Consider the following 22206-nt stretch of genomic DNA (forward strand, 5'->3'; position numbering starts at 1 on the left):
CTAATGGTTAATTAAGTGAGGGAATTGATATTAAATAAGTATTGAGTACAAGTTATACACATAGTTAGTTGAATTACTATTCAAATTAGATCCTTGGGAATACCAAGAAAAATCTTTAAATTACATCCATAAATTAGTTAATCGAAACTCGTCCTGAGAGCTACCAATTTCACAGCAAGAGCTGTGACCTCCAAGTGTAGTTTCCTTGGCAATGCAAATGGTAATTCGCTGATGGCTGTTACATTGATAAGGCCTTCGCTGGAAAAAAAAATGAGCTGGAGCTGGATGAGCTCGCGATGAAGGTCCGATAGCCCCCTGCTTTCATTTCTCAGAAGCTCCAGCTCAAGGCAGCAGCAGCTTTCAGCAGTGTTTGCTGTCTGTTTCAGCCACAGCAACAACTTAACTGCACTCAACATTAGTTTGTTATCAACGCTCGCTCGATTGCTGCGGAAAATTGAAAAATATTGTCGCTGCGAAAGCGGATCGAGCTTGGCTGCTTGCCACAGGATGTAGGATACTGGCTGCAGGATGCAGGATGCAGCTGCTGGTCCTCCGTCCTAATGATGGATTGCGCTGAAAGTGTCTTAAGCTCACACGCGCGACGAGCTCTCTTCAAATAAAAGTTTCCAAATGTCGCCTATGCAGGCACACCATCTCTCCTCTGACAACGGCCTTGCTCCATTTTGGCCATAAAAAAGTTTGCCTCTGATTTTGCATGAACCGGAGCCCGTCTCTAAGACTATTTGTGTTAGCCCTGCCCTGGCTGTGCGGGCTGATAGAGTGGCCCCCAGTTGAAGGGCACTCTGTGTGCCATTTAGTTGAGGAATTTTGCGTTGCAAAATAAATCATCTTGATCGAGCGAACTCCGCATATTAAAGCGACTCCAAAATCGAATTTAAGCGATGAATTCTCGCTGCAGCAGCTGCTGCTGCAGACAGATAAAAGAGAGAGCACAAGTGAAAAATTGTTCGATATTTTCCCGGAAAAACCCTTTGGCAGCCACCGAAGAGCAGACAGAGCAGCTTGAAAGCACTTTATATTTCATGAACTGCTCCCAGCGGGGGCTGTGGTAATTGGACTTGTCAAATATTGCTCAAAAGAATTGAAGCCCGCCCCGAGATACAGGTATCTGGCCGGAGAAACAAGCAATTGAAATTTGCAAATTAATTTGCAGGTGAAAGTACAACTTGTTGCACCTGCCTGGCTGGCGGGCATAACTCCTTTGTCAACCGACACGCTAATGTGGTCAATGCCAACTGTTGCCAGCTGGCTCTGGCTCTGGGCTCTCTGGGCGGCCATTCAGTGGCAGGATGCAGGCTGAATGACTCTATAAATGCATCCTCTGTCCCACCATTCCGCTCCGTTCCAGCAATAAAAGTCGTTGGGGCTGGCAACGTTCCAAGAGCAGACACTGGCGTCGATGGCAATGGCAACGGCAAGCGGAAACGGAAGCGCGCAAAAAAAATTACAACTGCAAAATGGCGGAGGCGGCGGGGTGTAAGGGGAAACCGAACCGACGAAGAAGAAGGCAGCCAAGCCCAGCCAAGCCAGCGACTAAGTGGCAAAACATGAACAAAAACTTTGTCCGTTGTGCGTCCGACAAGTTGAAACTAATGACAATTTTGTTGTAATTAGTTGCGGCTTTGCCGTAAACCAGCAAATGCGACGGCTACAAATAAGTTGTCAGCGGACTTAAGTTAAGCAATTTTCATAGTTCTCTTGTCGCGCTGCCTGGTAAAATCTTTTAGCCCGGCTCAAATTTGTCGGAAATGAGATTCATTTGTTTCCCTTGTCGAGATTTTGTTCGAGTTGTGTTTTGCGTGGGCTGGCAAGCAGGCAGGCAGGCAGGCGGCGAAGGAGATTACATTCTCGCAGCTGCAAGGTTATCCAAGCCCCCAACTTGGCTTTTAATTATTTAAAACTGCAGCCAGGCAGGCAGGCAGCTGCTGTTGACGTGTCCTGTGGGAGGAAACGGCCAGGTAGCCGCAAAATATTTGCAACAGCATACGAGCTGACTTGGCACTTTGGTTTGGCTAAAAATTGCATTTCATAAATTCTGGCAATTAGGAGCTGTCCACCTACGCAGCGGGAGCAGGGACACTCGATTCAGGCATTTATTAAGGTGTAATGCCTGGGAAAATGCCAGAAATTCTGGGTTTTCTTGGATAAATGTGGTCATAATATAACCAACAAGTACCCATCTCATGTTTAAGCCGAATTTAGAGAATTAATTTGAAACTTACAGTGATTCCCTTTTGGGTTTTATTGGGGAACATTTACAGGGGTGCTACCTCCTGAATGACCTGCTCTGAATTGTAAATTCAATCCATATCTGAATGTGCCAGCAGTTTGGCTGTAAATACGCCATTGCGAGTTTTATCGAGCGGGTTGTGTGGGTGCAAGGTGGGTGTGTGTGAGGTGTGGGTGGTGTGTGAAAAATAAACCAATTTGAGGATGGCGTTAAGAGTACATCTTTATGTGCCGCCGCGCGGCGTCTTTATTTTATGCACCGCCGCAACTTTGGCCCCGAACAAAGGACTCGGGCTGGCAATGTGGGCGTCGGCGTTTGATTGTGCGGGCGCCGCCCACATGTCGAGAGAAGGACTCAAGCGACTCCTGATTTCAGGCGGGGCGGTGGTGGTGTAGCAGGCTCACTGTCATCGCAAATTGATGATGCGCAGCGGGCAAATGAAATATCGAGTCGAGTGACGTTCGGGGCGCGGTGGCAGTGCCATTCCCGTTCTGCAGTTGCGTCTAATCAACATTTAATTGTGGTTGTTCGCTGACTTTTATGCTCTCACGCGAATAAATGAATGTAGTATTTTTGCAAGAGAGTAAATATTTTCGGGGCAGCGCAACGCGGTGCGGTCTGCGGACATTTGCATATCATAAAAATTCATGCCATAGCTTTTTTGTTTACTTTTTAAATTGAGCAACCGCAAAGTTTTGCATTGCATTAAAAGCAGCAAGTGGCATTCATACTCTCATTCCCAAGCCCCATTCACGTGTCCCTGCTGGGATTCGCATTCAGATTCAGATTCTCATTGGCTTTTGCACAGGAAGAAAATATTTTTCTAATCGAAGATGGGTCACTGATTGATGTGATACCAATTTCTGAACATTTGATCCAAAAATATGTATTTAAATTTCCTCTTGACAAACTACAAGTAAGATAAAATGTTTATACAAAAACTATTGACAAGTAACATTGTATTCTCTTGTTACCTGTGTTTACTAATGGCCTTTTATGCTTGCACACAAAAACTGTATCCATTTTTAATAAACTGATTGTGGGTCAACATTTAAAGTGTTTAATATTTAAACCACGTTTTACTAGTACTCTTTTTATAAACATTCTAAAGTTTCATGTCAATTCAGACATTTGTTGGCTTAAACAATCAAAAATCTAAACAAATTACTATGTAAAACTAGGATATTTAATTTAAGTTATTCTTGAATATTTATATTCATATTCAAAAGTCTATGCAAATTCCTTGTAACATCTTAAATCGCTTCTTACCGTGTAGCTTTTCCGCCACACAATATTGCAGAGAGCTCCTTTGCTTTCGATTTTTCCGGCTGCTCCGTTGATGTCCGATGTCCGGGCGTAGCTCCTCCCCCTGCGGCAGGAGTCCTGCCGCTCCAGTTGCTCCTTCTGCTGTGTCTCGCAATGTGCCGGCCATGTCTGCATATAAATTACGCCAGCTTGTAGTTGTAATTTCTCTTCACGTCTCAGTTTGTCTTGTTCGGCCCGGCACGCACATAAAATACATCAATGTGTCTGTAACTCGAGAGGAGTCGAGACAACCCGAGGACACACTGCTGTCCCACTGTGGCTCCACTGCTCCACCGGCCCCACCGCCTCGTTCCAGTTACAGTTTTGATTTAGTGCCACTTACACTGAGCTCGTGGTGGGATTTTTCACTTGGCACAACTTTAAGCCAGCCAGGACTTAATGATGGCACCGTGTTTGTGTTTTTGCTTCTGCTTATGCCCTTCCTGGACAGGACCCGGGCAGGACAATGACATCCACTCACCTGAGGGCCCTTCCATACGTGGTTGAAATATTGTTTATTTACCCAATTAACGATAATTGCTTGGATCAATAAATTTATATTTGCTGAACGCGCCACAACGACGCCACCACGACCACTGCGGTGGTCACTTCACTTAGAGAGCGCGGCAAGTGAGAGTGGTTTACGATGAACCCCGGCCGAATCCCGGCCAGGAATATGCTTGTGTGTGATTATTACTCCCCCGAGTAACGGCGACATTAATCATGTCTTGCAGCGGGGCCGCCTGTCTGCGCATTAATAAAGTCATTACCATGTGCCAATCTGGCGGAGACGCCGCTTATCGGGCTCCAGCGGAGACCCATCACGGCCCAAATGACAGCCATTCGCGGAGCGAGAGCACTGAGAGTACAATCACAGCTGCAATTCGCGGAGCTGGCAATAAATTTCGTAGCGTTTATCTGGGCGGTTGACAACCGGAAATTTCCGCTGTCGCGCCTACAAGCGGGCAACACTTTTCCTCCCTCCTAACTTTTCTTTTTTCTGTTTTTTTAACTGCTTATTAAACTCGCGGGCGTCACGTAGAATGCGTGGCAAGTGGCGCTCCGCTTGAGGCTTAAGTGGCAATTTTACAAAATAGCAGAGCGTAAAACAAATTTCTTTTATGTACTCGCAAATTGCTAGCCAAACTTTTCATATAAATAAATATAAAAGCGAACGAAAGCGAGCGAACAAAGCACGAAATGCGGAATCCCGAGTACAAAATGCCATCCAGTCTCCGCTCATAACAAGTGTCAATGGTGGGGCGGACACTATAAACATAAAAACGTCTTGAGCGTCGTCGCGCAAAGAAATTTTCTTTAAAAAACTTTGCGAGGCGTGGCGAACTCGGGCATCGGCACGGCCATGTTTAGGAGCCGCTCATTGTTGTTATTATTGTCGCCGTTGTTACTGCGGTTGCCGCTGTTGCTGTTGCCGTCGCCGCGCTTAACGGCAATTGAATGCGGGGCTAAGTGGCAATGTGTGCGAAGGCGTTTTGCTTTTGCAATTTGCAATAACCAAAGCATGGCCATAAAAATATAGTTGCCAAAGCAAAAAACCTACATTTTGCAGAGAGAGAAAATTTGCAAAAAGAGTATAGAGTACACGAAGAGAAAACCCGGGCTTAAGAGGTCGGAAAATTGCATAAAATCCGAGTATAAGTTGACTTTAAAGTCAACCAATATGGCCTAAAATATAGGTAATTTTAAGCTGTTAATAAAGTTAGGTTTCTAGATGACTTTCAACCATGTAAATAAAATCAAAAATATATAAAATTAACTTTTCAATCCTCTACATAATATTCCTTTCAACAAACCCACGTCTAGTTTAATATTCTCTCTTCAAAGCCATAGATACCATGCTAGTTTTTTTTCCTCTGCATCCATCTAGAGAGAGTTAGCAGCTGGTCCTAGAGCAGGACAGCAGCACAATGAGTTTTTGATTACTTTGAAATTTCTTATTTGCCTTTCCAGTAAGCCGGCCGAAAAAAATTCTCGCCTCGTTACTGTGCAAATATTGATAAGCGTCAGTCACGGCCTGCCGTTGGCCAAATCCTGCTCACCAGCCGACGACACCTTGCCACCAAACCTGCTGTTGCTGCTGGTGGTGATGGTGTACCGGTATCCTGGCCCTTTTCTACTTTTATTTGTTTCGCAATCAGACTGCCAAGTGACATTCGGCGGTTGTTTGTTCTGCGCGGCTTAATGCTGGCCAGATTAGGACCAGATCTAAGCCAGCGAATGGAACGAAAACAGAAAACAGAGTTGATTTCAGCCAACTCATGCTGCCGCTGCTGCTGCTGTTGGTGCTTCTCAAATCAACCAATCAATACAGTTCTGCGAATCGAGAGGAGATAATTAAATAGTTCCGTTCAACATTCCAGGAAGAATCGTCCTTACCCAAGCCATCAGCGAAATGGAGGCGAGTTGACAGGCCCTGCGTACGCCAAATTGAAGAATTTTTGTGTGTAATAAATTTGGAACGTGACGCGCGGCAAAACACGGAACAGAAGGTAGCCCCCAGTTATCGAAGATGCGTCGCAGGATATATGCATGTCAGCGGGTCTGATAGATCTGTCACCTGCTCACGTACAAAGGGCCATATTCGATGTTTGCCAAAACATGATAACCACCGACAGAGACCTTTGCTAATAATTTATGAAATTTCCAATAGTAATAAGCCTCTGACCAAGTTCATAAATTACGGCTCCTAAGCCGGGGCTCTGCCTAATGTCCCCATTCCCAGCACCTACACCTCGTCCTTGGCCCGGGAGGCACGTGCAACTAGTTTGCTGATTGATTAAACCACGCAACATCGCAGCATCAACTAGAAAGTAGAACGTTTCAGGAATTGTTATTAGATCGTTTGCTAGTTTCCCCGTTTTCCTACTTTTCGCTGGCTTGTTGCCTTTGATGCCGATGCTGATTCTGATGCTGATCTGACGTGGACGGCACACGTGCTAAAGTCACTTTTAACGGAACAACACGGCATCACTTAACGCGCTCTCCTTGCTGCCGTAACCCCCAACCACGAGTCCCGGAGTCCCGGAGTCCTGGAGTCCCGAACCCATGCCCATTGACTCGGACGTGACAAGTGCGGGCAATGGGCGATATACCGGCGTGGCCCGGGATTCGACTTCGTCTCCGACTCATTGTCATGTGCAGCGCATAAAGGGGCGGTGCCTGGGCGCTAGTGGAAGCTGGAAGAGAGGAATACCCAATATGACAGCCCCGGGCAAGGCCGCTTCTTAAAGCGTATCAAGTATACGCCCACTCTCACTTTCTGAGCCACTCGCCCTTCGTTAAAGTCAAGCATGCCGTAAAATCAAATTCCAAACGAGCTGATGGAATTACTTGCAAAAATATTTAACAACACGAGTGCGAGCATGCTAAAAATCCAAATTATTGTCAACACTCGTCTCGAGTTTCATGGGACTTGAGGAAATGTACTTAGGATGTATCAGGAAAACATTAGGATGGCGTGACCCAGTCTCCGCCACTCGAAAGGGAGAATTAATTAACGCAAGAGTTGGTCGCTCAATTTTCAACAAAAATATTTCACAGCCACTCCATGGGGTGCACCTGGCTATTATGTAAGTATGCTAATTCCCTCTTGCCCTGAAAACAAAGCTCTCCGCTCGGCAGAGGGTCGGGTTCTTGTGACGTATTCATTAGAAATGCAAATGGGCATGGCGACATCTTCAAGTTCAAGTTGCCGATAAATTCGGATTCGCTGCTGGGAAAGGCCAGGTCAGGCCAGGTGATAGTCGCGTCGCGTCGGGTCAACCAGTTTCTGGCCAACCAACCAGTTTTTGACCTCGCCCAGCTGCGGCTGGCTTATATAGTTCTGCCGCACCAGTCAGTAGGCCTAATTGTGGGAGAGCGAGAGCTGCCACTGCCTACGCCGCCTCCGACTCTTTTCATTACGTATACGCAGGGTTGCGCCAAATTTATGTCAGCCAGCGAGACGCGAAACTGGCACAATATTTACGCCTATGTGTTCTTATTTTCTAATTACTGTATACCCGGTGCTGCGGGTGTATCTGTAATTAGTGTTTCGCACACATATTCATATTAAAAGCCGGCATAGTCGCTGCTTAATAAATTAAACGACAATTTGCACTGGGCCCGGGCGGGCTGTTGCTCGTAAAGTGCTGTTGGATTTGGATGTGGAACAGGGACATTATGTTGGCATTAGGCGGAGGCAGCGCCAGGCTTGCAATTAAAATAAAACGAAGAGCTCAAGTTCTACGCCGACAATATGCACTGGAACACAGCAGACACAAATTCGTGTTTTTTGAGCGAGGAGGCGCTTTCCCTTAAGATGCGTGTACTTCGGAGACCTCGAAAATAATGTATGGCCCACAATAAGCTGGGAATTTATATGCTGGCTTTCCCTGTAAATAAGTGTCTGCAGGACTGCTTTTTCCTAGTAAACATTGCCTTTCTGACTCCTGACTCACAGCTCTGGCGATACCAGGGGCTTTGGTGTCAAATTCCTGCGATTAACGAGCGCAAAGAGATACATTTTTTACTCGCATATTTTTAATAAATAATCCACGCCACTTAGCTGGCCAAATAATAATAATCAGCATCTGTCGTCGTTGCCATTTGATTGTCAATACAAAATGTTTTTATCGACAACACAATTTGCTAAACAAATTGGCCAACTCGGCGAAATTTGATTTGATTTATTCCTTTCAGCACTCTCGGCCAGCCAGCTTTTAAATATGGTTTTTCATTTATTTTTTTTAACCATAAGCTTTAGTTTAGTTTCAGTTCGGTTCGCTTTTGCGCTTGCAATAATTGATATCGGTTATTTGCATATCAAATTTAATATATTTGCATATATCTTCTTCTCTCTGTATTTTTGCGAACCGAAACCGTTTTGCGGCTAGCCAAAAGCATATTGTTATTTGTTGCGGTATGCGGAAATAAATTTGTTAAAAATGGAATTAAGCGAAGAATAGAACAAGAGCGGGCGGGTCGTAAAAGAGTTCTTAAAAGTCAGCGGCTCAAACATTTCTGCAAAAGAAAGGAAAGAAGCAAACAAACCCGCTCGACCGGCCTTTTAACTTGCTAATTTCGCAGATAAAGCTTATGATTTAAGGAAATTACTAATGCTCCAATTTATGGTGAGGTGACAGATTCGATTGGATTTTGCACCTGAAAGGCACCGCCCGGTTTTGACACCAGCAGCCAGCCATCAGGTGAATAAATTAAATGCACAATTTCATTGGCTGCGCTTTGCTGTGTTTGTATCTGTGTAACTATGTCGCTTTTTGTGCCAGAACAATGGTAATAAAATAATATAGGGGCACGCTTGTCGATGTCTACAAGTGAAAAAGAGAAAAAATCGAAAAAATAATAAACACTGACAGATTTTGTAAATAGATCGATTGACCCCAAAGGCAATTTGCATAAAGCGCCGCCACAAAATTCCCCCCCTGGTCTTGCGTCCGCCGGAGTCGCATTTTATTTATTTATTGATACGCCAACGTCGTCCGACCGCTATTATCTATCTGTAAACCCTCGCTGGAAACTCTTCTTGGCGGGGTTACACTGGAAATAAATATAAATTATTATAAACATCAGTTAAAGTAGCTTAACTTAAATGAAGTAGATAGTTTTGAGAAGGGAAGAAGTCGTTGCTTCTTCAAGGGAAACACAAAGCTTTACTTTCCTAAGGTAAGAATTCTTATCAACTATCTAAGGAATATATTTTTAAATACAAACTTAATTTATCATCTCATCTCACTACTCTTTTCTCCCGGTGCCATGTGAGAGTTGGCCTGCCTTTTGACCATTTTTTATGTCGATGCTGCGTGCATCTTTTATGTGCGTGTGGCGCCCGAGACCTTGAAATTGTAGCTGGTTTGTTTTATTATGTTTACATTTGTTTAGTTTGCATATGACATTGCCACCAGCGACGGACGCGGGCCGAGATCTGGCCAGCGGCCAACGGCCATTGGTAGATCGGCAACGGCCAAAAGGTGGGGCCCCATACAAAGCCAAGACAAATTGTTTTTGACTTTAGGTTATTGCCTCGAGTGGTGGAATCTTGATTAGATTCTGCTTGGCCCAGCGGAAAAGTCAGGGAAATAGAACGATAGATAGAGATTTGTATGACATCACTAATATAATCGAGTGATATCACGGCCTGATATGGTTATGATTTCCACTCTGACCCGATCAGAGCCTTACTCATCGCTATAGTTATCCGTGATATCAATCAAAATCTTAGTCATAACTGCGATGGGCATTCGCTATGGATTCACTATTGATTTGCAAATCGGTTCGGCTATCTTAAATATGGATCTTGGGTATTTCTGCGCCGGGGCTCTTTAATTATGCAAATCGAATCAGTTTTCAGCGAATTTGTTGCTGCTTCTGCCCGGGATGCTGGCGAAAAAAACAATAATTTTTATGATATCAATAAACCATGATGAAAAACGTGATAATCGCTGATCAGATTAAATGGTCGCCTGGCGCCAGCTGATTACCGCCGAATTCCGAATGGCTTCGGGTGCTGGCCAACAGTAAAAGCCTCAAGGTCGCAACGGTTGTTAACTTTATGGCTTCTATTTTGCGGATTCGAGCCGTGTTTTTGCCACAGATGGACAGGTGGACGGACCGATAGATGGATGGACGGATGGATGAATGAATGGCTGGGCAAAAAAGGCTGGCGAAAATTGATTTCTATCCATTTCGAAGCCATTGTTTCCCCGAACTCCACCTCCATTCAGTGTAACCCGATGAGCGAATGGCCAAGCCCCAGAGCGGCCAGTTTAAAATACCTATATGCCTTGTACCAAATTCCAAAAGGGGACGCAATAATCGCTGGGAATTCCCAGCTAGAAATATGCGGCTGGACCCACTAAAAAACTAAAAAGTGTAGAAAACCCGGAGTCCACGTCGTCGCCGCGAACTCGTTTCGTGGTGTTTTAGCATATAAAATATGAAGAAAATCATTTCATTTACTGATAGCATGACCATTTATAGTGTCGTTTTGGTTGAAACTAGTTTCCAGTTTCCAGCACCTAGAGCCTGGTTACACCTCGGCTCGCCTCCGATGCACGGCGCGATTTGCATAATGGCGACGCCGCCATTTGCAAGAATAGGGCGGCAAGACGGCGATGCGCTTTGTTTGCGACGGCCAAGCCATTGTTTTACCAGCGTCGCTCTTCGGCCGAAGGTGGATAGCATTTCGAGAGACAAAAGCTGGCGGCGGCGACGAAGAAGAAGTTACTGAAAATCCGAGTTCCGAGCAGAGCGACAACAACAAACGGTGGTAAGTCTGCATGAACTTGAGCGCAGTCCAGTGACACCGATCGGTGGTTTTCGTATAAATATTGGACCTTTTGGTGATGCAAACGTCAGACACAGCCGAGTGCTCGAAGTCAAAGAACTAAATCCAAAAATGCGTGCCTTCATTGTAAGTATACTCTCGGCGGAAGTGTGCCTCCAGGATACCAAGGATTACCACGTCGTTCGTTCCTCTTCCCCCTCCAGGTTATGTGCTTGGTGGCAGTCGCCTGCGCCGACAAGCTCGGCTACAACTACCAGCCCGTGGGCCACTCCGGCTCCGGACTGTCCTTCACTCCTGGTGGTGGCTCCATCGGAGGTGGTTCCATCGGAGGTGGTTCCATTGGAGGTGGTTCCATTGGAGGTGGCTCCATTGGAGGTGGCTCCATTGGAGGCGGCTCTATTGGAGGCTCCATTGGTGGTGGCTCCATCGGAGGCAGCATCGGCAGCGGTGCCGGTCTGGGCAGCCTCGGCAGCCTTGGCGGTGGCAGCGACTCCCTGAGTGCCCCCGTCTCCTACAGCGCCCCCGCCCCCGCCGCCGAGCTGGAGAAGGAGTTCTTCACCTTCACCGCCAACGAGCAGGACTTCGATGAGCCCCAGCAGCTGGAGCGTGTTTCTTCTGCCCTGAACAAGGCCCTGCGCGTCGTCTTCATCAAGGGACCCGAGAACCGTGGCCTGGAGAACGCTGCCCTGGCCCTGGCCAAGCAGGCTGCCCAGCAGGAGACCGCCATCTATGTCCTCAACAAGCAGGCTGACATCGGAGATCTGGCCAGCAAGCTGAACGCCATCCGCAGCAACAACAACAACAAGCCCGAGGTGCACTTCGTCAAGTACCGCACCCAGGAGGATGCTGCCAACGCCCAGCGCGCCATCCAGTCGCAATACGACCAGCTGGGAGGATCCAGCCAGGCCGTCAACGGTGGTGTTGCCCCCGTCCTGAACTTCGCCTCCGCCGGCCCAGTGCGTCAGGCTACCGCCCAGTCGCCCGACAACTCCTACCTGCCCTCCTCCGTCTTCCGTCGCGTCTAAGTTGCTCGATTTGACTCTTCACCGATTCAAAATCGCCAGCGATCTTTGACTGATTTCAAAAACCTAGTTATTGTTGACTATTGCTTAAATAAATTCAATTTTTAAATTTAAAAACCATTTGGAGCGAACAACGTTAAGGGGGACTTGACCCTCCTGTTTAAAAGTTTAAGAAACTTTGGGGGAACTTATGAACTGAAAGTCAGACTGAAGTGGGGAAGGAGAAGCAAACTATTTTTAGGAGAGAACATTGGAAATTTAAATTGAGCAAATTAAAATGTAAACTTTTTTTCTAAAATATGGTTGTGTTGCTTAAAGCTTCTGTTTAAAGAGGAGCCGATTTTTCTCTCAGTCTTTGGTGATACGTTAATGGGTCGATAATAGGTAAATATCTATGTTTATATTTGATTAAAGTCTTTGAATTTAACCCCAATTAATAATAAATTATATGCATAGGTATTAATTATAGTATAATTATCGAACCATCCAAAAAACTGCAAAGTATTTGAGTTAAACGTGGGAATTCACTCGTATTTTTGGGTCATGTTAACAAGGGTTCCCCTTAATTGCTGCCATTAAATCATAACACAGCTTTGGTTTTATAAGCTTTGATGATAGATGATAATTATCTGGTGATATGTAAAACACAGTTTTGCTACATACACATAAAAAAGTTTATTTTTTAATAATTAAAACAGGTTTAGGAACTTTTAGTTATACCAAACTACAATCATAAGTTAATATTTAAAGAAAAGCAGTCTAGGAACTGCAATTCAGACCCTGCAGTTTTCCAATATTAAGAACAAAGTATAACTTATCTTCTTTTAAATAACCAAAATCGACTAAAACTTTATTCAAAAACAACGGGAGAGAATAACAAGGAGATGGACGCTCTAGTGACGCAGACGCTTCAGGATGGAGGCGGGCAAGTAGTCGCTCTGCGGTGCCTGAGGCTGAGCCTGCTGCTGAGCAGCACGGAAGGGAGCCAGTCCCTTGGAGGCAAAGTTGATGGCGTTGGCCACTCCTCCGTTGATGTTCTGGCTAGTACCGCCCAGCTGATCGTACTGCGACTGGATGGCACGCTGGGCATTGGCTGCATCCTCAGGAGTGCGGTACTTGACAAAGTGCACCTCCGGTTTCTTGTTGGCATTCTGGCGCACGGCGTTAAACTTCTGGGCCAGCTCGTTGATATCCGTCTGCTTGTGCAGCACATAGATGGCGGTCTGCTGTTGGGCAGCCTGCTTGGCCAGGGCCAGGACGGCGTTCTCGTAGCCACGGTTCTCCGGCGACTTGATGAAGATCACACGCACGCTCTTCTTCACCGAGGCGAGGGCCTTCTGCAGGGCATCGTGATCCTCGAAGTCGGCATCGTTGGCGACGAAGGTGTAGAACTCCTTGTGCACCTGGGCCTGGGGAGCGGCACTGTAGCTGACCGGTCCAGCCAGGCCACCACTGCTACCTCCACCTACTCCTCCTCCTCCTCCACCAGAGATGGTGGCTCCAGAGCCTTGTGCGTAATTGTAGCCGGACAGACGACCGGCACTGGCCGCGGCCACGAGGCATAGAATGAGGAAAACACGCATACTGGCTACTGCCTACCGCTAACAAAGTATTCTAGAAGAATGCTGGCCAAATCTGCATTAACTAGCTTTTATACCGCCAACGCAGACTCTTGAAATTAGACTAGAAAATCTGGTCGATTTGAGACGGAGTTGGAGCTCCCGTCGGTGGCAATCATCGATCTCCGCTCTCGGATCGTGAATCGTGAATGGCCAGTGGCCATCGGCCATCGGGTTTTCGGAATGCTGTTAATCTGCTAACATAATTTCGCTCTTAACACATTTAACACATTGTTTTGAGCAGAGCTTCAGCTTCAATCGTGCCGCCTTTGGCGACTTTGGCGACTTTGAGATCAGACTTTCCGAAACCAAAACCGAGTGCTTTCCGAATCGAAGTCCGAGTGCGAGTCCAGTCGTGATTCACCCATAATTGGCTTATAATTTATGCAGACGTCCGAGCTGAGAGTTGAGAGCTCCGATCTTCGAGCTCGACTTTTGCAATCCGAGTGTTTTGTTATATTGGCTTGAATATGTATACAGAACCGCTTATTTGTTAATGATTTCAACAAAAAAGTGATCGTCAGCTTAATAAAATTAATGATTAGATTTTCGTTTTTATGGCTAATCAGGTTTCGATGGGGCATAAATCTTCTTTGTCCCCGCATGTGGGTTGCACTTGAGATTCCTTTCTAATTGTACGTGACACACGGCCGGGGCCAGCTCGGAAACCAGGTCACCTAACTGTGCCTGTCAGCCCCGGCGGCCTTGAGCTGTCGCCGGGAGAGAACCAGTCCGGGAGTACGCGATATTAATGATTTCTACGCTCCAAGTGGGTGGATCTAATCTTGTAGCCAATTAATTTGGCGGCATGCGAGTTTGGCTTGGCAGACAATTAGTCCATTGATTTGAATTGGCATGCGGCAAGTCAGCGTTTAAAGTCCGCTCGTAAAGGAAACCTGCCCCAATCTATTCTCGTTCGAGCCGCCTTCCTTATCTCGATATTCCGGCGATAAACTCCGATAGGCGAGATATTTATAGTCTGAAGGGCACTGTTTATATTTAACCCATCCGCAAACGAGCTGGCCGAGCCAGCCAAGGCGGTTTTAATGCACCATTAACTTCTATGGCATGAGCGCCATAAAAATGCCACTCTACAAACGCATAAAGGGGACCATTGTTCGGATTTCGATTTTAAAATTCAAATTTATTGGTGTAATTATGCATTAGTCAACAAGGGGTAACAGGAGGATGGGTTCTTCAGTCGAGATTCGCTTAGACTAATCGAGTCCAGCCTTCGGCCGCTCTAGAAGCGCAGGCGACGGAACACCGAGGTGGGCAGGTAGGCGTTATCCGGGATCTGGGCCTGGGCCTTCTGGACGGGTCCGGCGGAGGCGAAGTTCAGGGCGGGGGCCACACCACCGTCATGAGCCTGAGAGGATCCTCCCAGCTGGTCGTACTGTCCCTGGATGGCGCGCTGGGCATTGGCAGCATCCTCCTGGGTGCGGTACTTGACGAAGTGCACCTCGGGCTTGTTGTTGTTGTTGCTGCGGATGGCGTTCAGCTTACTGGCCAGATCCCCGATGTCAGCCTGCTTGTTCAGGACATAGATGGCGGTCTCCTGCTGGGCAGCCTGCTTGGCCAGGGCCAGGGCAGCGTTCTCCAGGCCACGGTTCTCGGGTCCCTTGATGAAGACGACGCGCAGTCCCTTGTTCACGGATCCAGCGACGCGCTCCAGCTCCTGGGGCTCATCGAAGTCCTGTTCGTTGGCGGAGAAGGTGAAGAACTCCTTCTCGAGCTCACCAGTGGCAGCAGGGGCTTCGTAGGAGACGGGGGCGCTCAAGGCATCGCCACCTCCCAGACCGCTGAGGCCTCCGAGACCACCGCCAATGCTTCCTCCTCCAATGGAGCCACCTCCCAGGGAGCCACCTCCCAGAGAACCACCTCCTAGGCTTCCTCCTCCAATAGATCCACCTCCAATGGAGCCACCTCCAATGCTGCCACTGCCAGGGGCAAAGGACAGTCCAGAGCTGGAGTGGCCCACGGGCTGGTAGTTGTAGCCGAGCTTATCGGCGCAGGCGACTGCCACCAAACAGAGGACCTGCGGCGCACAGGGGAAAAATTGTGATGAGTGTTATCCTGGTTAGTCCTTGCGGTCCTGGGTCCTGGGGCGATCTACTTACGATAAAGGCGCGCATCTTGAGCTTGCTGGGTTCTTTCGGCTTGAGGCATCAACTGCTTCTGTCTCTGCTGGGAGCGATCTTTATTATTTATACAAATCCATCTTGGAGGCTGATAAAGACAAAGATACCGCCGCGGCGCCTTGGCTGCATGGAAATCGCTTTGATGCCACTGTGTTTTGCCGCCTACAAAGGTTGTTGGGGCTTCTCCGGCTCTTTACGCTCGGCGTGGAATTTTTCGGCTGGCTTTCAATGGGCAGGGGACCAGTCGCCGTGGGTTATTCAAATATTCGAGTTTCTTGCAATATTTTACAAGAATTCATATAAAATTATAAAATTAATATGTCGCGAGCACGGCGGAATGAGTTTATCATGCAGATGGGTCATAATTAGGTAATATATAAAATAAATATATTTCTCACAAAAATTTTTCGGCAAGGCGAGCAGCTTGTTGTCTGTGGGACGACTGCACTTGGGTTTTCCAACTCAACGGCAATCGTTTAGTTATCATAATCGTTGTCGACACATCTGCTTAGTTCTGATTTATGGCTGTGATTCAAGCGCTATAATTAGCGGTTCCTCTAATGAGGTGTTTGAAATGCCGCCCCCACAGTGGCTTTTAAAAATATTTTTTTAACTTGTTCAATGCTAAAAATAACACTGTTTTCATTTATATATTTTTGTTTTTATTTTTTAATACACTTTAAGTCTATAGTAAAATAGTGCGGAAGTATTAAAGATTTTTATTGATCTTTTTTCTGCATATTTGGTAAATAAAAATTCAGAATAAATTATCAAGGATTAAAGAATATACAGAAGATTGTAACATAGAATACCCTTTTTAAAAACTATTTATAAATTCAGAAATAAAATACCTTAATTCTAGGCAATGGAATTTCACTATAACAAAATGTCGTATACGTAATTTCCGGGATTTTATATAAAGAATTATTTTAGTAAAGGAATTGAATAGCTTAGAGAAGATCCATCTTGACATTAACTTGGTTCTTAAGGTGTATTCTCCTAAACCTTATTAGCATTCCTTGGCCATACAGTCCACATATGTCCTACAAGTAGAAATGTAATGGATATGAAATCATCAAAATATCCTTTTGGGTATCCAAAATCTCACCCCTGCTAAAAAATAAACCCAAAGAAGAATTTCCAACAAAATAGTTCAATTTTAAATGTTTTTGTATTATTTATCAATAGGTTTCAACAACAAGTTTTAACAAGGATAGGCACAGCTACTTAGCAAAGTCGTTAAGAACTCTTTACAGGCGACGACGGAAGACCGAAGTGGGCAGGTAGGCGTTCTCGGGAATCTGAGCGTTGGCCCTCTGGACGGGACCGGCGGAGGCGAAGTTCAGAGCCTTGGCAACACCACCATCATGAGCCTGAGAGGATCCTCCCAGCTGGTCGTACTGCGACTGGATGGCGCGCTGGGCGTTGGCAGCATCCTCCTGGGTGCGGTACTTGACGAAGTGCACCTCGGGCTTGTTGTTGTTGTTGCTGCGGATGGCGTTCAGCTTGCTGGCCAGATCTCCGATGTCAGCCTGCTTGTTGAGGACATAGATGGCGGTCTCCTGCTGGGCAGCCTGCTTGGCCAGGGCCAGGGCAGCGTTCTCCAGGCCACGGTTCTCGGGTCCCTTGATGAAGACGACGCGCAGTCCCTTGTTCACGGATCCAGCGACGCGCTCCAGCTCCTGGGGCTCATCGAAGTCCTGTTCGTTGGCGGAGAAGGTGAAGAACTCCTTCTCGAGCTCACCAGTGGCAGCAGGGGCTTCGTAGGAGACGGGGGCGCTCAAGGCATCGCCACCTCCCAGACCGCTGAGGCCTCCGAGGCCACCGCCAATGCTTCCTCCTCCAATGGAGCCACCTCCCAGAGAGCCACCTCCCAGAGAGCCACCTCCCAGAGAGCCACCTCCCAGGGAACCACCGCCAATGCTTCCTCCTCCAATGGAACCACCTCCTAGGCTTCCTCCTCCAATGGAGCCTCCTCCGATGCTTCCACTGCCAGGAGCAAAGGACAGGCCGGAGCTGGAGTGGCCCACGGGCTGGTAGTTGTAGCCGAGCTTGTCGGCGCAGGCGACTGCCACCAGGCACATTACCTATGGGGAACGAGATGAAGGGTTATCCGTTAGTTATGGTTGCTAGACAGGGAATCCTGGCTGGGTCACTTACGATGAAGGCGCGCATCTTCAGTTTTTAGGTTCTCTTGGTTTGGAGCTCAGATTGCTTCTGCCAGTGACCGCCGCGACGGGTATCATTTATACGCACCAGACCTCGAGGCTGTCGGCGCAGCTTCTCGAAGACAAAGCGGTGACGCAGCTAAATGTTTTTTCCGCCTACAAAGTAGGCAGCGATCAGCTTTTGTTTGCGCTCGCAGGCACTTCAGCTTTGCATAAATGTTATTATAAGGAAAAGCGATAAAGCCGCACAACATGAGCATAAAAATGCAATAATGGGCCAGGCCGAGGCATGGAATTACATATGGATTTTCGTTTTTATTCAATTAAAAATTCTACAACACATTAACAAACAGTCAGTGCCAGGCGAGGGGTCCTTAGCGGATGCGCAGACGGCGCAGGATGTTGGCGGGCAGGTACGAGTTGCTGGTGGCAGCGGCAGGAGCCGAGTAGTTGGGTCCATACCGGGCAGGTGCCGCCGGGGCAGCGGAAGCGAAGTTGATGGCGTTGGCCACTCCACCGTGGATGTTCTGGCTGGAGCCGCCCAGGTTGTCGTACTGCGACTGGATGGCACGCTGGGCGTTGGCAGCGTCCTCAGGAGTGCGGTACTTGACGAAGTGCACCTCAGGGCGCTGGTTGGAGTTCTGGCGGGCGGCGTTGAACTTCTGGGCAAGGTCTCCAATGTCGGTCTGCTTGTTCAGGACATAGATGGCGGTCCTCTGCTCGGCAGCCTGCTTGGCCAGGGCCAGGGCGGCGTTCTCCAGGCCACGGTTCTCGGGTCCCTTGATGAAGACCACACGGAGTCCCTTGTTCACGGAGCCAGCGATCTTCTGGTCGGCCAGAGGATCATCGAACTGGCTCTCATCGGCCTCGAAGGTGTAGAACTCCTTGTTCAGCTCACCGGAGGGCGAGTAGCTGACACCCGGGCTGCTGCCGGCCGCGTCGTAGTCACCGGCTCCTCCGCTGACACCACCAGCAAAGCTGGGAACATTGTCGGAGGCGGCACCAACTCCAGCTCCGTAGTTGTACTGGGCGCAGGCGGCGCCGATCAGGCAGAAGGCGATGAGGAAACGCATGGTTTTAGGTACTTAGTGTGCTGAACAGGCAAAGGCCAAGACTGAATCCTGAGGCTGCGGCACGCAGCTTTTATACCCTGCTATAACGGCCTCAGAACAATGGCCAAAAGCAAATACCATTCCCGTCGGGTTGCTCCATAACTCAACTAGTTTTTTATGCAAAGCGGTGCGCTTATGAAATGATTATGCAAAACTATCCCAACACTCCATCCAGTTGGCCAAATCCATCCAGTCGGCGACCCCTAGCTCGGACTTTCTGCCCAATTGCAGATACGCGTTCTGGGGGACCGGTTCGAGATGAGGCGCTACTCTTGACCGGGCCAAAAACTGCCCCGGAATTCGACTGGGGAAAATGCTGCAGAACTATCAGAGAACCCGTTCCCCCGAAAAGAAAAAAAAAGAGTAAGCGACGCCATAAATGTTCTGACGGTCGTTAAAGCCGAGCACAATGTGATGCATTCTTGGAGTTCCGCCTACGAATCGATAAAAGCTTAATCTATGCATACTCTTATGCTGATTCCATTGATAGTTTATGAATTCTCGCTGTTTGGCTTTTTCGCCATCGAAAGTGGATGTTTAGAATTGAGGCAACTTTTTAGTTTCGGGTTCAAAGTCAAGAGGAATGTCGGAAGTTCTCTTTGAACTCGGAGGAAACCTGTTCCAAATGGCTGGGATTTCCCAACTAATCCTCTATATAAGAGCCGACAGCATCTGGAGACGTCAGTATGGAATGGTCTCCGGATGATGGAGATGTCCACTTAAGACGCCTAAGAAAACTATATAATATTCTGTGTAAAATCTATTCCGATTTTTACAATAGTAAAAGAATATATATAATCATGTCATATTTAAAAATAAATTGCTTTTGTCAGATCAAGGCTGAAATAGGCTTGTTTTTATAGTCAGTGTCTTAAAATAATGATGCTGGTGTCATAATGATCGAATAATAGCGCCTGCAAAATTAGTTTAAAACTAATTTATGGATTATGCATAAATAATTTCTTGGACGCGACTTATTAATATATATATAAATGTGTATTTTGAAATACTTTGGTTGAAATTATAATTTTTTTTATATATCTAATTCAGCAAAATAGTATTTGGCCTATTTCCTATATGTCTCATTCCCTTGAAAAAAAAATATTATATATTTATATCCAATTGACCTTAAGCTGATATTACTATAAACAAGAAAGAAAGCTAACTTTGGCCAGCCAAAGTTTGTATTCCCTTTCAGGTAACAAATAAAATATATCATAACTAAGCCAAAAATGCATTAATTTCGATTCGGAAAGCAGTTTTGTGTTAGTTTTTATTAATTTAAGAAAACTGCATACCAAATTTAAAATTTTAAGAAATCAAAATTTGTGGCCATTTTTGCTAATTTTAATGATGTAATTTTAATGAGGTTCATCAAGTTCATTGTAATTGTTGATTGATGATCACCTGATAGGCAGAGGTGAAGCTGGAGGAGCGAGCAGCTGGGATGACAGATCTCAACCCGATGGCAGTGGAGGACGGTGATCGGATCTTGGCTCCGGGCTAGTTAAAACCCTGCAGCAGGCGTATATAATTAAAATATTTATAAATGCAATTTAAATATGTAAATGTAATTGATGGAACACACAAATATTAATCAATAAAAGATGGTGAAATCAATGTGCAATTTTTTTGTGAAGGTGGCATTTATTTGGGATCGTTTGGGGAAAAATCTAATTATTTTGAAAGCAAAATCGTAATTTTTAATTTTTTTCTGAATTTTAAACATTTTTTTGGATTTTTAAAATTTTTCTTAATTTTTAATTTTTTTCCCAAGTTTTTAAAATTTTTTTAATTTTTTTCAGAATTTTTAACATTTTTTTCAGATTTTTTATATTTATTTTAGATTTTTTTCAGAATTTTAAAAATTTTTTTAAACATTTCAACTGCCATTAAGCCTGATATATTGCCTCCCAATATTGCAAAATTGCTACATGAGCATCACTGATGCAAAGTCTGATTTTATAGCCTCCCAATATTGCAATATAGCCAGATGAGCATCACTGCCATTAAGCCCGATTTTATAGCCTCCCAATATTGCAATATAGCTAGATGAGCATCACTGATGGAGATGAGCATCACTGATGCAAAGTCAGTTTCAGTGTGCCCAGGTGCATTTAAGCAACATTTTAGCCAAAAAATTTACAATATGGTCACATCTGGTTTGAGTCTTCGCTTACTCCAAGATCAATGGTTCGAAACTTGGACTTTTTATAACAGTTTATACCAATTTTCAGTTGCTTGCTGCTGGTTTCTGTTCGCCTGTTACCCCAATTTGGGAAACGGGCAATTTGCATGGAAATGTTCAAAAATTTGGATGGGCTGCTGTAGGGATGTTGTTGTAGAAAGGTTGTTGTTGCCATCAAGCTGTTGTTGTCGGCAACAAATAGGTATAAATGCATAAAATTAAATATAACAGTTATTCAAAAGGTTTGAGTCTCCGCTTACTTGCGCCGGCTCCTAAATGGTTTGAAACTTGGACTTTTTATAACAGTTTATACCAGTTTTCAGTTGCTTGCTGCTGATTTCTGTTCGCCTGTTACCCCAGTTTGGGAAACGGGCAATTTGCATGGAAATTTTTGGAAATTTGGATGGGCTGCTGTAGGGATGTTGTTGTAAAAAGGTTGTTGTTGCCATAAGCTGTTGTTGTCGGCAACAAATAGGTATAAATGCATAAAATGAAATATAACAGTTTATACCAATTATTATTTTTGCCCAAATGTTTTTATAACAGTTTATACCAGTTTTCAGTTGCTTGCTGCTGGTTTCTGTTCGCCTGTTACCCCAGTTTGGAAAGCGGCCAATTTGAATGAAAAGTTTTGCTCACTTCCATCAGTGATGCTCACTTCTATCAGTGATGCTCACTTCCATCAGTGATGCTCACTTCCATCAGTGATGCTCACTTCCATCAGTGATGCACACTTCCATCAGTGATGCTCACTTCCATCAGTGATGCTCACTTCCATCAGTGATGCTCACTTCCATCAGTGATGCTCACTTCCATCAGTGATGCTCACTTCCATCAGTGATGCTCACTTCCATCAGTGATGCTCACTTCCATCAGTGATGCTCACTTCCATCAGTGATGCTCATCTGCATCAGTGATGCTCATTTGCATCAGTGATGCTCATCTGCATCAGTGATGCTCATCTGCATCAGTGATGCTCATCTGCATCAGTGATGCTCATCTGCATCAGTGATGCTCATCTGCATCAGTGATGCTCATCTGCATCAGTGATGCTTTTTTAATTTAAAAAAACTGCATACTAAATTTAAAATTTT

General features: G+C 45.9%; 5 protein-coding genes across 5 annotated transcripts; 1 reads left to right on the forward strand and 4 right to left on the reverse strand.

The window, feature by feature from the left end:
- Positions 1-10906: 10906 nt before the first annotated feature.
- LOC108085559 (uncharacterized) lies at positions 10907-11988 on the forward strand. Its single transcript, XM_017182198.2, has 2 exons — positions 10907-10988; positions 11066-11988. The coding sequence occupies exons 1-2, from the start codon at positions 10974-10976 to the stop codon at positions 11885-11887; spliced, it is 837 nt and encodes a 278-aa protein (XP_017037687.1). The 5' UTR covers positions 10907-10973; the 3' UTR covers positions 11888-11988.
- Positions 11989-12753: 765 nt separating this feature from the next.
- Positions 12754-13619, reverse strand: TwdlP (TweedleP). Its single transcript, XM_017182205.2, has one exon. It carries the CDS (start codon positions 13465-13467, stop codon positions 12778-12780), a length of 690 nt encoding a protein of 229 aa, XP_017037694.1. The 5' UTR covers positions 13468-13619; the 3' UTR covers positions 12754-12777.
- A 1038-nt stretch (positions 13620-14657) lies between these two features.
- On the reverse strand, positions 14658-15675 carry LOC108085561 (harpin HrpN-like). Its single transcript, XM_017182200.3, has 2 exons — positions 15624-15675; positions 14658-15541 (listed from the first exon to the last, which is right to left on the reverse strand). The coding sequence occupies exons 1-2, from the start codon at positions 15636-15638 to the stop codon at positions 14747-14749; spliced, it is 810 nt and encodes a 269-aa protein (XP_017037689.1). The 5' UTR covers positions 15639-15675; the 3' UTR covers positions 14658-14746.
- Positions 15676-16865: 1190 nt separating this feature from the next.
- LOC108085556 (harpin HrpN-like) lies at positions 16866-17877 on the reverse strand. The gene is made up of 2 exons (XM_017182194.3): positions 17805-17877; positions 16866-17731 (listed from the first exon to the last, which is right to left on the reverse strand). The coding sequence occupies exons 1-2, from the start codon at positions 17817-17819 to the stop codon at positions 16895-16897; spliced, it is 852 nt and encodes a 283-aa protein (XP_017037683.1). The 5' UTR covers positions 17820-17877; the 3' UTR covers positions 16866-16894.
- A 302-nt stretch (positions 17878-18179) lies between these two features.
- TwdlO (TweedleO) lies at positions 18180-18910 on the reverse strand. Its single transcript, XM_017182193.2, has one exon. It carries the CDS (start codon positions 18883-18885, stop codon positions 18187-18189), a length of 699 nt encoding a protein of 232 aa, XP_017037682.1. The 5' UTR covers positions 18886-18910; the 3' UTR covers positions 18180-18186.
- Between the last annotated feature and the right edge of the window lie 3296 nt (positions 18911-22206).

This window comes from Drosophila kikkawai, chromosome 3R, assembly GCF_030179895.1.
Source record: "Drosophila kikkawai strain 14028-0561.14 chromosome 3R, DkikHiC1v2, whole genome shotgun sequence".
NCBI classification, from domain to species: Eukaryota; Metazoa; Arthropoda; class Insecta; order Diptera; family Drosophilidae; genus Drosophila; species Drosophila kikkawai.

Excerpts from the sequence above, each read along its gene's own strand:
- TwdlP (XM_017182205.2), bottom strand. The coding sequence starts at position 13,467 with ATGCGTGTTTTCCTCATTCTATGCCTCGTGGCCGCGGCCAGTGCCGGT.
- TwdlO (XM_017182193.2), bottom strand. The coding sequence starts at position 18,885 with ATGCGTTTCCTCATCGCCTTCTGCCTGATCGGCGCCGCCTGCGCCCAG.